At 41.0% G+C, this 14,658-nt stretch overlaps 1 protein-coding gene across 2 annotated transcripts in view; it reads right to left on the reverse strand.

Moving 5' to 3' along the window:
* Positions 1 to 14,658, reverse strand: part of LOC121525884 (fibroblast growth factor receptor-like 1) — a 34,240-nt gene that overhangs the window by 2,114 nt on the left and 17,468 nt on the right. For both annotated transcript variants that reach the window (XM_041812078.1, XM_041812079.1), the window contains 4 exons: positions 8,365 to 8,637; positions 2,632 to 2,718; positions 1,438 to 1,722; positions 460 to 813 (listed from right to left, as the gene is read on the reverse strand). In XM_041812078.1, the coding sequence (XP_041668012.1) occupies positions 460 to 813; positions 1,438 to 1,722; positions 2,632 to 2,718; positions 8,365 to 8,637 (999 nt within the window). The remainder of the gene's footprint in view (positions 1 to 459; positions 814 to 1,437; positions 1,723 to 2,631; positions 2,719 to 8,364; positions 8,638 to 14,658) is intronic.

Genomic DNA, 14,658 nt, shown 5'->3' on the forward strand with positions numbered 1-14,658 from the left:
TTTGTCCTAATATGAACTAAACTATCTTTATATTCTTTTCAGTATGTAATTAAATAAGGGATTCTATCTCTTTTTTCTTCCATTATTTACTTGAAGTCATTCACAGGAAAAGACCATACAAAAGCTTCTGGGTTTGTGCTGATTTGGTGGCGGATAGCACATGTCCATAACACCTCAAAGATGGTATGAAACAGGCAACAAAACATTAATGCTTGCTTCATTGTCTCCTGTCCTTGTATCTTTTCACTGACATGTAGGACTGACTCCCACTTTTATTCAGTTTAACATTCCTCTGAAGTTTCTGTGTGCACCAGTGTAAATTCCTAAAAATAAACAGCCACATAAATTATACAACCATATAGCACAGCTACTTCCTTAAGCTGCTGATTTTTCATTCTGGAGTATGTACGCTGCACTGCCTGCTGGGTAAACTGTAAACAGACATTCCCCAGGCCTCACCTGGCAGCACAGTGAGGAAGGCGCTGCGGAAGCTGTAGCCCATAGTGTTGGCGCCTAAGCAGATGTACATGCCGGCATCGTCCTCCTTGGCGCGGGTAATGAGCAGCTTGTTGAGGTAGGAGCCGTCGGGTCGTGACCACACCTCGCCTGTAGGCAGCACAACAAATCGGTGGTCGCCCACCTCGATGGTGGAGTTGTAGCGGCTCTCCTCGTTAGATTCAACTCGCTTGAGCCACTGAATGACTGGCTTCACATCACTCCTCACTTTGCACTGGAATGACGTGGTGCCGCCGAAGTCCACTGTGGTGTTGACTGGGTGAGTGCCTGTCAAAACAGGCTTTGAGTTTGTCCTCTCTGTGGACACAAACACATCTGTTGACATGACAGTCCTGCAGATAGAGGTCTTAGCTGTCCATGGCATTATTAGCCTCTGGCTTAGAACGTATAATTAACAGAGAGCAAGGAATATCACATGTAACACAAGAAGTACGTGTGATTAGTTTCCTCTTTCTTTGCTCCTGGTTGTACAGCACACATTTCTCAAGAGGAGGGGGCTCTGGCAGACAGCTGGGCTTTAATCAGCTCCAGATTGGGTGGAGGGTCTCAGAGTTAAACAGCTTCTCCCCCCTGTGCAAACACCAGGGTACAAGCCCTTGCTCTCAAGACTGCTTCCTCAATATGCTTCTCATATACATGATTACACAAGCACATTCATCCATGCAGCTAGGATATGAATAAGACCTGCTGATCGCAATCAGACAGCAAGGGTAGGTAGATCAGAGAGAAAACTGTTTTTTTAAAGGTTACGGTTCTACCTAGACTATTTCCTGGAGCAATGTACAAAAGATCAGAAAAATGATTCGAACAAACAGTGGTAATCATTTGGATTAATGAGGCCTGCCTCATCTGTTAGCCTTACTGCTGCCAGGTGAATATGTCTGGTATGCGGACAGCTCAGCCTCTCTTTGGGATACTCACGTATAACTTCAACTTTGTACGTGGCATTGATTTCCCCAGCCCGATTAGAGACCCTGCAGGTGTATCTGCCGCTGTGCTCAGGCATCAGGTTCCTCAGACTTAGAGTCCATTTCTTCTGACGGCCCTCGCCAACCTCCTGCTCTGTGAGCGGCCTGTCGTCCTTCAGCCAGATGATGTCTGGTCGAGGATTTCCACTGGCCATGCATTTTAGGCGCACTGAGCTGCCCACAGGACGAGCGATAACTCTTTTTCTCATTTTAGCAGGGTGGGTGAAGCGAGGACGCACTGTAGGATGGAAAATAGAAAAAAGTTATCAGCTGATGAATTAATTGGGAAAAAAGCTTAATTTACTTTAAGGGACCATACCATGGATTTTAAAGATTGAATCTTATTTTCCACAAATGATACAGTGGTGGTTTAAGTTTATCATATGCTATTGTGTTTACTGTGACTGACTCCAAAAATAAGTAAGCTAAAAGAGTCATGTTAGGAGAAAAATCTATATCCTTGGGCAAAATACATCAAAATGAACTGAAAAAAAAAAGAAAAAACACTTTCTTTTTTTTTTTTACAAATGTGAAGTTGTGGTTTTAAGTTCATGTTTTCTGTTGCTTATAGGAGTGTTTCTCAACTGGTCTAGCCTCAGGACCCACCACATGACCCAAGTTTTCCAAAAATGTCAATCACTCTAATGTACTTACCTTGAATGAAGCAAAATATATGACAACAAAGAGACAGGGCAAAACAAGCATGTTTAAAAAGCACATGATTACAGAAGCCCTGGAAGGACATGCATAAATGCACGCATTTTATTTCGTTCAATATCAAAAGAAAACGCGTAAAGTTTGATTTTTTTTAAGGATCTCAAGAAATCAACACATTGTCATGGGAAAACCAGCTTTGTTATCACTAGATAATCAATAAGTTGATGTCTCAAGAAAACAATCCAAATTTATTCTTTATTTTGGTAAATTGATTATAATAGCATACACGGGTGTCTGTGTAGTGCTTCCACATCCTCATCATAGGCTCTTAGCAACAATTTTTCCTGCAGGCAAACATTTGAGAACCACTTTAGGGTCCTGACCCACCAGTTGAGAATCACTGGTTTATAGAGTAAAGCATGCAGGGCAAAAGGTGTGGTTCCTTTAATTCACTTTTGCATCACTGACAGAAATCCAGAAGAGATCTTACCAAATTTTTCTAATGTGCCATCAGTGCCCAGGTCAGACTCTGCTGCTTCAGGCGCCCCTGGTGCTTTTTTATCAGAGCCTGAGTCGTCTGTAAAAAACAGAATTAGCTCAGTTATAAAACAAACAGCAAGTTTTTAATTCTTTTCTAGGAGATGCAAGAGAAATCTTGAAGCAAGAATTCAACCTACATTAAAAAAAGTTGGTGAATTTTAGTGCTTACTTGGTCAAACCACTATTAACAGTTTCAAGGACTCTTCCTATTTAAGCAGAAATTGCTAGAACATAGTTCTGTTAAGCATAGCATGCGCTGACATAAACCTAAAGCATTACAATAATTAACTGCCAACCTTCCTTTTCTTTCTGAATAACTAAAAAACCCTCCTTAGTTTGTGTGATAAAATAATATATAAATGAATTGACTCTATGAGATTGCAGGTGCTATTTTTCATTAAATTTTCATCCTTTGTCGTTGTCAGTTTGACCGCCACAGCCCTTATGGCGGCTGTCCAACACCAAACAGGGTCAGAAAAGCGTCCTTGGCTCCATCTGAGTAAATTTAGCATTTATAGATAGTCTCCTTTAAGCGGGGTGCATGCTAAGGTCAAACTCTGTAATATTTGGCAGTAATATGATCACTTTTCATAAGCCCAGTTTCAGGAGACAGCTGTGGCGTTTATGTCATTGGCTGACATCATGCAGCGGGGCTAAGACAGGGCTTAAAGAGAATATAATGAGAGAAACTTAATCGAGGGTCTGTGATGCGTATCGACTTTTCGAGTTAAGCATTGATAAATTAACGGAGCAAATCAAGTTCCACGCCAGTATCTACCAATCTGTGAGGACATTAAGCAGATGATTACTGTAGATCAGCTGCTGTTAAATTATTATATATAGTATTCATAAAGTCACTTCACATTATACATTTATTAGATTCTAACAAATGTTGCAACAGTGAGTTGAGAGGAAAAACATTAAATTCCCCCATGCAAAGGCCATAGTAACTTTTTATTTCACAGTGTGTTTTAAGAACTAGCAGACAGTGCTGTACTTTTTATACTAGTTTGTTTGATTTCCACTTCAGCATAGCCTCAAGATGGATTTTTCTAGATGCAGTTTGGCACACTTGATTCCCTTTCAGGGTTTGATTGGGCCAGGTAAAGAGACCAGATGTGACTTCTAACCCCCTCGTTCTGCCTCCCTCCGAGTCCCCCCAAAACCCTCAAAGCTCTCCAGGGCTCTCTGGGTACAAACCCTCCTTTGTTTGTCCCCTGCAGCACCGAGCCCAGCCATGATGTCATGGCTATTTGAAGGGGTTTAACTGGCCAACTATAATAACCCATTCCTTTAAAAAACAGCCTCCTCTGGAAGAAATATTTCTCTGTTGCTCACTTGGGCTCTCCACATTCCTCCCGGTTCCTGAACCTCCCAATCCAAACAGAACATGCTCCCACACTGCCGGGGTTTTCTTTTTGAGTTTTTTTTTCCCTGAATCTATTTCCTCTTTACTTTTTGGCATTTCTGGGGAACAATGGCACCCTTCATACGTCTGTCCTGTTAAAGTTATCCTTTGCCACTATTGTCTTGACACAATGTGAGCTCACTAGACTGCAGACAGGGGTGAGGTAGGGCATCTTACAACTGCAATCTGACTGTTATTTTTGGAATATGTAAAACTAAAACAATCAATAAATGTGGGATGACTGCAGGGCTTGTTCTTGTGCCCATGAAAGTGAGCAAAAGCTGCAACTTGTTATGCAATCAGCAGCAATTAAACAAAAGCCCTCAAACTTAATGTACTATTTGAAATCAAAGGTTTTTTTTTTAAATGTAAACGGAAATATGATCTAAAGAGTCATGACTCATCTGCATGCAAGTAAATGTGAAGTTGTTTGTGCAATCAGCCTCCTTCTATACATACTTTAAGTCCATTCATGGCCAAGCTACAGTGTTTGGGGTCTGACGCCCCCCCTCCCCCCCACTTCATTCAGAAATCCAGCCACAGGAAGCAGGTCACTACGCACTCGCTTGGCTGACCTCCTGTGCCAGCTGAATCACAGGAAAAGGCCAGATGATTTGAGGTCGCAATGAGCTCCAGATGTTGATGGGGACATTGTAATGTCCAGGGAAAGTTATGCTCAGCGGCCTCACATCACTCTCTGGAAATCTCAAAACAGCTACCACATGTGATCAGTCACAACAGGGGCAGTTTATCTAACAGCCTGCCTGACATCTGTCCTGCCCGAGCCAACAGCTCCATGTAGCACTATCGTGCACTGACAGCCCTGTATTTTTTCATCTGAGCTGACATAAAGACTCAATTCCAATCCTGTAAATGCTAATATGACAATTCCATCTTAATGCTAATATGCAGTTCGGTGTAGCCTGAGCAGCTGAGGATGGAGAGGTTGCTGCTTGCATTGCTGTGTCCTGATGGGGGTGCTAGGATGGGACTGGGCCAGTTGTCAAGAGACCACCCCAAACAAGGCCCAAACAGCCAGCTGGAGGGATTGAGGAGGCGCCATGTTGCACTGACTGACCAGATTCTTCAGATAGCTCAGGGGAGGACAGGCTGTCCACTGGCAGATGGAAGGAGGGAGGTCTCTCCAGCTACAGTTGAAACCCCCCCCTCCTCTTTACATCACCATGCAAAACCCCTCACTCTCTCACTTCCTATCTCCCCCCATGTCTTCGCTGTCTCTTTATCTTACTGTCTGTCTTCTGCTTGGCTTCTCCACAGGGTCCCAGGCGATGTTTAAAATGTTACGCGCTCCACATTCGGCCTCAACTTGAACAGCTGCCAGGATTTGTAGACCCCTCTCCCCTGACCAGAAGTATAAACGACTACAGTTGCCTCTGCATTTTTCTCTCTGTGATCCAGTAAAAACAATAAACTGTCATGATGGATACTGTATGTGGAGCTATGCTGGGAGCTACTCCTCATTTACAGTATTTCAAATAAATAAGCTCACTCCTCTGATCTTTGGAGCAGAATAGTCAGCCTCCCAGCGGGTCACTGCAGTTAACTGCACGCAGCTATATTAAAACAGCTCACAATTAGGTCATTCATGTTAATGGAAAGTGTTGCTCATGATAATTGCGGACTATTTGGCTGCATTAAGCCAACTGCAATCCTGAAAGCATTTTGACAATGAGGCCCCCTAATCTTTGTGGCAAAAAAAGAACACAATGCAGCTCCGATGGAACAATTATTTATAAAAACAAACACTGGTACCTAATGGGATAAAGGACAAGAGGGAAGAAATAGAGGGCTGGGGGTGTCTTTTTAGTACCTAGGGTCATCTGTCACGCAATCATCCCAACCAGAAGATGAGTAGGAAATGGAACAAATCAGACAAGGATTACAAGTTGGGCCAGAAAGTCTCTATGTATGTCCATAAAGGGCAAAAACAACTCTGATAAAAAATCTCATGGAAGTATGCTTCCAAGAAAGACTTACGATTAAACTTCAAATGGTGTTTTTGTCCAAATGAAAATCAGAGAGTGGGAGTAGAGCAACGCATGCAGTCAGGTTGAACTGATCCCTTCCAGCTTCATCACACCGCTCTTAAACTGTTTTCATTGAAGTCTTCATTCTCACTCAGCTGCGCTGCAGCAGAAGCCAAAGCAGACAAATCATGTGTCATGTAAACACACCGCAGGGAAAAATTTGTTATCTATCACTGAGATTAATCTACTCATTGTGTGTCTCCTGTGTATGTAAGTGTGTAGCTAAGTTTCACAAAAATCCTCATCGTGTACCTCCCAGATTTAAATCAATATTCATATCTAGAATTTAATCCAAAAGTATTTAATTTGTCTGGCTCTTCTCCAAAGACAAAAACTTTATTCTAAAAAATAAGCTGTCTTTCACAATTTAACAGAGGAACTTTTGCAGCCCTTTTTGGTGCTTCAATGTCTGAACAACAGTCTCAAAAACAGGTCAGATAAAGGTCAGCACATCATAAAGAAATATCTGTTAATTAAAGGAACTGTGAAAAATTGTGGGTTTTATTTTCCTCTTATGATGAACTTTGTCCATCATTTTTCATTTCATATGCATTGTTATACTTTTTATGGGTTTAAACTTGACAAATTATTGTCTTTCTCTCATCATTTTAAATGAATAGTTGATTTATTTTAGCAATTCTGACCGCTACTTGAACTCAATGCAGTTTTTAAATTTTGCTTTCCACTCTATAATACCAGCTATGTCAATTTTTCTTTAACACACTGTACATTGAAATAGTGACAGCTATTACAAATATCATTAAATGCTACTGTGTAGTAACACTTTTTTACTTGTTTAAAACAAACTGGAAAAAAGTTGATTCGTGGTTTTTTGGTTTAATGTAAACAATCTGAGATGTATTTTACTCATTTCTAGTTCTTTTCAAATTGAGTCTAGCTCCTACTTGAGGGAATCTACATTTACTTTCTGCTTTGGAAAACCATTAAATAGACCTTTTACACCATGTCACATTGGACCAAGGACTGCAACAGCATCCATTCAGAACAGACCTGGAACTAGTATGAATGACATCGTTGTTGTTAGCATCATAAAAATGATCCCCGAAAAGTGATTACTTCATGTAAAACTGCCCTTTTGGAATTTCCTCTTGTGGGACTAATAAAGGAATATCTTATCTTCAAGAGCTCCACCACACTGACATGTGCATGTTTGACTTCGATACTGCAAAGCACAACTGCACTATGAACCTTGACATTATAGCTGGCACCGTGCCTCGATCGTAAACCTTATATTTGCGCACAATCAGCAGACACCCTCTCTTTGAAACCACCAGCAGCTTCATATTGAGGCGGACCTTAAAATAAACTTTAGTCTATTCCCATCTCACAAGCGTTATTTACTACAAAATGCAGCGTTTCCTCAAGTGCTCTGTGTTTTCCACATCTGCCTGATTATGGCTCTTCCTCTGAAGCACGTCCATCACAAGACCAGGCTGCAGCTCCTTCTGAGAGCAAGAGAGAGAGATCGCAGACTCTGGCCCTAATTAGGCATCTTACAGTAATTAGACTAAACACAGCCTTCACGCTCCACTCTGCTCATTCATCATGCTCCGCTCTAGTGCAGAGGAAATGCACTGTATGCACATGCACAAATGCGTTACACATTTAGTCAGATGGTGTCTAATCCTCCAGGCCCCGTTTAAGAGCTCTGCGAGAGTCAGAAGACAGACCGGCACTATTACACTGAATGTGGTTATTATTGTGGAGCTGTGGACCTCCTGCTTTCACAGAGTGTAGCCTAAGGAAAGGAAGAGCTTGAGATCAAATTGAGTAACTGAGGATGAAGTGGTATGAAACAATATCCCATGCCGATGTTGACTTTGGGCAGGGAGAGGTAGGGGCTGTAACAAATACAATAGATGTGAGGATCAACCACTAAAGCTCCATAAATCCACTTGTTTTAGACCTCGACCTCTGTGAATGATGCTGTCTTTAAACAGCTGAACAGAGCTGAGTTTTTTTTTAAAGGAAAGCATTAAAAATACAGCTTCAAAACACAACATCTGATGATGATGCCCTCTGGATGTGTAAATCAGGTGGCTGACTCATTGGTCTGCTCTCTGCTTTTAGTTACCAGACAGGTGACTTCATGTTTTATAGGTGCCGCATTAAGAATTGAATAAGAATGACACATTGTTTCTTCCTGCAGAGAAACAGGTTATACAAACTTTCCAGTGTGATACATACAAACTCCCTATGTACTCACCAATGACAATGAGTGTGTAGTTGATGTTCACACTACCAAAGCCATTAGTGGCTTTGCAGATGTAGGTCCCTGTGTCATCTGCTTCTACCTCCTTGATTTTAAGGCCCATACGCAGGATGCGGAAACGGATCCAGCCACTATGGATATTGCGCCCATCTTTGGTCCACATTATGAGGGGTGGGGGATCTCCTTCTACCGGACAGGGCAGCTTGATGGCACTTCCCAGCCTGGCTGTCTGTCTGTGAGCAACCTTCTCTGACACTCTTGGAGGTCCTGAGGGTGAAATGACACATAATGATTGTAAGTTAGTGAAACACTTTTTTAAAAAAAACACTGATATGGGACAATTCTTTTTAAATATCCAGAATCCGTAGACCAAAATAACACTCAAAAGGAGGCTCGCAACAATAATTTACCTCTGATAATCTTAAAGCTGTGATTCTTGAAACCCCTTTTTTCCCTAGTTGCATACCACCTTCAGTTTGGACCATTTGTCTTTTTCCTATAAAGATTTTAGTTGAACACAGAAAAACACCTCCTAAAATGGCTTAAAAGAATAAAATCCAAACATCTACAAATATTTTTCCACAACAACTACCAAACCTTAAAAATATTTTCCAGCCAAATGTTGCTTTCATGGGCTTGAAATAAGTTCTGAATCTCTTTTTCCCCTGCCTCTCCTGGAAATCCTTTAACAAACACTTTGAGAGGTTTTGTCAGAGAGGCATCCTGAACATCCAAAAAACTGCTAGTGTTGTTAGCCAGGGATGCACAGATACAGTGCCTATAGAAATATTCACCTCATTGGATGTTTTACCTAATGATGGTGAGATGAAGCTTTATGAAGCATTGAAGCTTTCCAGCAAATCAGTTTGGAAAAGGGTTCATTTCTCGAGGGTTCGTGTGCACACGAAACCACCTGCAGGTCAAAGTGTGTAAAACAGGCAACTGTGATCTTAACCATGTAATCTGTGATACACTGTGTTATGTCAGTAATAGCTGTTTGGGAATTACTTTGAATAATGAAAAAAATGCATGACTATAATTTCTTTATATCAATATAGTGAGTTTTAAGGACTGTGCTATATCATACGCATGTATCATAATAAACATGGGCGGTGTCATATAATATATAGTAATGGCAGTAGGGGTAATATTCGTGTTCTGTATCACTTTTGGAAAATGGAATCAATTTAACTATCTTACTCTCAAAACTATCCAAAATATACAAACTCTTAACTGACCAAAAATCTCCTCTATCATAACACATTTTGAATGCAACCTATGGGGTTTATATTGCTGTCAAACCTTACACAAACATCTGAACCACTTCCTGAACCAGTCACATGGTACAGCCGGGCAGCAAGGCTTTGGACGTCACCAATGACGTCGCTCATCAGAAATGATACAAGCCTTGATACGCATGTCGCAGAAGCACTTCCTGGATTACTCCACACTTCAAAGCATCAGCACAGCACGTAACATCACTAGTTTTACCCTATTATTGATTTTATAAATCAATCATGCTTAGTATAATTTGACAAAAAATAATGTCAAGTGAAAACAGTTTACTACAAAGTAATGTCAATTAAACAAAAACAAGTAAGGTAAAATAAGGATTGCATAAATATTCACCCCATTTAAAGTGGCTGACGTAACCCAACAGAGGTTCAGCCAGTTTGTGCTAGTAGGCAGGGGGAATCACCTGCGTACAGTGAATGTGTTTCAAGTGATTGTAGTATAAACACACCCTGGGTCACTGGTTAATCAGTATTCCTTGCCACCATTACACATTGAAGACAAAAGAACACTCCAAGAAACTCAGAGACAATGTATAATTTAAAGGACGGATACAAAAACATTTCAAGGCACTGAACATACCCCACCAGTTCAGTTGAATCCATCATCAAGAAATGGAAGGAATTTAGCACGTAAAACTGCCCAGATCAGGCTGTCCTCACAAACTGAGTGACCGTGCAAGAAGGAGACTAGTGAGAGAGGCTACCAAGATATCTATGATTGCTCTGAAGGAGTTACAAGCTTCAGCAGCTGAGATGGGAGAGACTGCGTACAACAACAGTTGCCTGGGTTCTTCACCAGTCAAAGCTTTGTGGGAGAGTGGCAAAGAGAAAGGCACTGTTGAAGAAAACTCAGATTAAATCTCTACTAGAGATTGCCAAAAGGCATGTGGGAGACTCCATGGTGGAAGAAAGGTCTGATAAGACCAAAATGGTGCTTTTGTTCATCAGAAAAGATGCTACATTTGGCAAACACCAAACACTGCACATCACCACCAACAAGCATCCCCACTGTGAAGCACAGTGGGGGCAACATCATGCTGTGGGGATGCTTCTCGCCTTGGAAAGCTACACAGAAATGGTTCAATGCCAAAAAGGTGAATATTCTGGAGTGGCTCAGTCAAAGCCCAGACCTTAATCCAATAGAGAATTTATGGCTGGACTTTAAAAGGGACGTTCACGCCCGATCCCCGTGCAACCTGACAGAGCTTGAGCAGTTCTGCAAAAAAGAATGGAGTAAAATTGCTGTGTCTAGATGTTAAAGCTTGATTGTGACCTATCTGCACAGACTCAGGGTTGTGATTGCAGCCAAAGGTGCATCTACTAAATACTGACTTGAAGGGGGTGAATATTTATACAGTCACTTATTTACATTATATATGTTTATTTAATTGACGTTTCTTAGAAATCTGTTTTCACTTTGACATTAAAGTGTTTTATTTATTATTTTTGGTCATACAAGCCAAAAGCCACATTGACAATGATTTATAAAATGAAAGTGTAAAACATGCAAGAGGATGAATATCCTTTAGATACATATGTTTAACATTGGTATCGGCTGATATCGGCCATTTACAAACATCCGCCCGGGCCCAATTATGTGGCATGGAGTGATTTCAGTTATCGATGTCTCTCTGTGCTGTCAAATTGGTTTTATGATGGCATCTAATATATCCAACTGCGGAATCAAATAAGAGATTGCACCAGCTCTGATCTGATATCTCAAGGTCAAATGTGTGAGAAAATGTTGGCATAGTAGGGGTGCTACACCAATAAAAGTGATTAAAAAACACAGGTATCAGTATCAACTTAGCTATCATGTTAAACAATTTCCACAATTGTTGCATCTTCAGTGTTAACCCAAGCACCAACTTTAACAGGTTAAAAAACCAATGTAACTTGGCCAAAGCATGCTTTCAACAAAAACTGAGGGCCATTTTTCTCATTAAAGTAGAATTACAATCTAAAAATGTAAATGAAATTAATAAATGCCAATTCTGACATCTGAAAACCGCTCTACATTATCTGTAGAGCATCTCAGATATGGGCAGATGGAATGAGATAGAGGTAATTTGTCATCTTTTTCTCTGATTACCCAGAAATGTTGAAACCAGATTGTAATAATTGGACAGGCCCTGTCGTCCGCTGCCTCCACAGAGAGGTTAAAGTGTTCTGGCTCTGGTTCTGTGTAGCGTGCAAGAGATCAAAGCGATGAGGGGGGCGGGTCGCGGCGAGACGGACAGCAGCCCGTTCTCCCGGCTCTTAATTGGCTCAGGTCTGCTCCCTCAGATCTGGTGAAGTGGAGCGGGCCGAAACACCCCGTGATGGTGTTAGGAGGCCTGTGCTGCTTCTGCTTGCACAGCACCAGGCGTTCAGCTAACCCCCCACTAAAAGCTAAACAAAACCCCGAATCACTGAGCGGACGAGACACTGAAGAGAAACAGGAGATGGAGAGAGAGTGGACGGGCGATGCAACCAAACCCTATAGCTGCAACAGCCCTCAAAGTACACAGAGCATAGACTGTGCCTCAGAACAAATGGCCGGTCTGGTAGCAGTAAAAACAATGGGGAGGGTAAGTACACAGTGCCTCTCCAAACACATACACACACGCTTAAACACACACACCCAGTCAAATTCCTTTGGTGCATTTCACACATATGGTAAACAAATAGTTCATTAGACTGATGGGGCTGCAGAGGGGGGAGGTGGCACAGGTAACACCATCTGGCTGTTTTATCCATCACACTGCAAGCAGATGTATCTCAGCTGCAGGTACAGCATCTGGACTGCTGGACCAGTGACCTTTAATACTAAAAAATTGACTAACTACTATTTAAAAAGGAAAAAAAGTGAAAATTGTGACAACAAACCCACAAAAACCCCCTTTAAGAGTTTTTCTTCCTCTCTGTGGATGGCCTTCCTGGACCAGAGCGTGCTCAGGAAATTGTAAGTGTCATTGTTTATGTCTGTGGAGAAAGCACGGCCGCAAATTTTTTGGCTGTTGTCAGCTGGCCCATATCTCACTCTTATGCTACCAGGAAAGCAGAACAGAGGCACTCACTGTTCAGTTTCTAACCCTGCATGAAGACCACAAACAGGTCACAGCATTGCCTGCTGCAGTTGGAGCTCACATGGACTCAGTCGATTCAAACAGACTTAACCGTCTTGTAAATACATCAATACATTTCTGCCAAATCTGAAACAAAAAGGCTTCAGTTATTTCTACTGACGTACAGTCATGCAAGCAGGTCAACCATGTGTTCCTTTTGGAATAATGGAGAGGTCTGATGAACAAAAACAGTAGTTCATTCTTGGCAAAGGTTAAACAGAAGTTAAATGTCAAAACACATTCACTTTGCTCAGGTAATGCCAGAGAAAAAAAGCTAGTGGAAAGCTGGAAGGGTATTTCTTTCTTCCGTGTAAATAAAAGAGACAGCAGAGTGTCTGAGTGCTGTTTTCCATTCACAAAAATACAAAATGTTGCACTGCAGCACCTCTCTGCAATGTGTCTGCACAGATTCAACACCCTTTAAACATCATTATTACAGCTTTCTAGTCAAGGATCTCATCTTCAACTTTAGTGAAGTACTTCTGTCACACTTTAATGCTAGTCTTGGCAGTCAAGGCTTGTAAAATCATTTTAATTTCATCATGCTATTTTTTTATCTAAAGGAATTACATGACAGATAATAAAACAAGAATATTGATACCATATTCTACCATATTCATATAAAGCCGATTCTTGGTATTGGTAGATATTTTTAACTAATACATATGTTGATAATATATAAATAAGTTTGTGGAGTTTTGGCAGGACCAACAGGCCTTCATCAGCTTAAGTCTTTTATTGGGGGCTATTGGTGCCCCGTTCCTTGAATATTTAAGTGTCTTCTTGGACTGAAGTTTGCTTCTTTTCTCATCCTTGCACTTTAAATTGTTTTATAAGGACTAAAGTTTTAGGTCTGAACATTTAAGTATCAGTATTGGTAAAATGAATTTGTAACATTTTGGGCATATAGGACACCAGATTAGCTCAGTGGGTAGAGCATGCATCCATATACAGAGACTGAGTCCCTGATGCACTTGTTGTGGGATCGATGCCTGGTCTGGATGCTGTATTTTATTACATGCTATTTTTTAAGTCTCAGAAGTGACAAAACACACCTAGAAGTTTTAACTCATGTCAGCTTTTTATCTTTTTATTATGTTTAATGTGTACAACCGATGTCACCGTCTAATTGGCATTGGATTTACTGGTGACACTGTTAAACATTCTACTGTGTGGACCTCCTTATTTTTAATAATTTTTCAATGTCTTCAAAGAGATTGATGCTACTTGGGTGGAGTTTGCTGGGCCACAATGTACATTTACAGAGATGAATATTAGAAAAGAAAATTTAAGTGACTTTGCAGATGCCTGAATAAAACAGAATAAATGGTAGTTGCTCATTAATTGTACTTTGGGACCCCAACACTTTCTGGTTAATGTCAATGCATCTGAAAGAAAAGCAACTGCATTGAAATGCTCTGTTTATGAAACAAAAATATGATGAATAAAAGGTAAACATTTGAGTCTCATGTCATGGCTAGGGGTGCACGATAACTATCAGGCCAATAACAGGAAATTATTACGTCATTCCAATAAGTCCGATTTCATGACGACTAGCCCCGATAACATATATATTTTATTTGTTTTCTTTCTCACGAGACTACATATTCCAAAACAGCAGGTGGCACCGCAGTACACGACCCGCTGTTAAGCACCAGAGAAGAAGAGGAAGCAGCCCCTGTGCTAAAATGCTATCAACACGGTGGCATTATTCAGTATTTACGGTGAGGATAACACGACCGTGTGTAGAATTTGCCCTGCAAAGGTCGCAAAGAGTAGAAAGAAATCCTCGATGGATCTTATAAGTCACTTAAGAATCATCATCCTAACAACGTTAAAATGAAGCAGTAGCAGCCACTAGCCTCAGCAGCCACTAGCCTCAGCCA

The sequence above is a fragment of the Cheilinus undulatus genome, linkage group 18 (genome assembly GCF_018320785.1).
Source record: "Cheilinus undulatus linkage group 18, ASM1832078v1, whole genome shotgun sequence".
Taxonomy (NCBI): domain Eukaryota; kingdom Metazoa; phylum Chordata; class Actinopteri; order Labriformes; family Labridae; genus Cheilinus; species Cheilinus undulatus.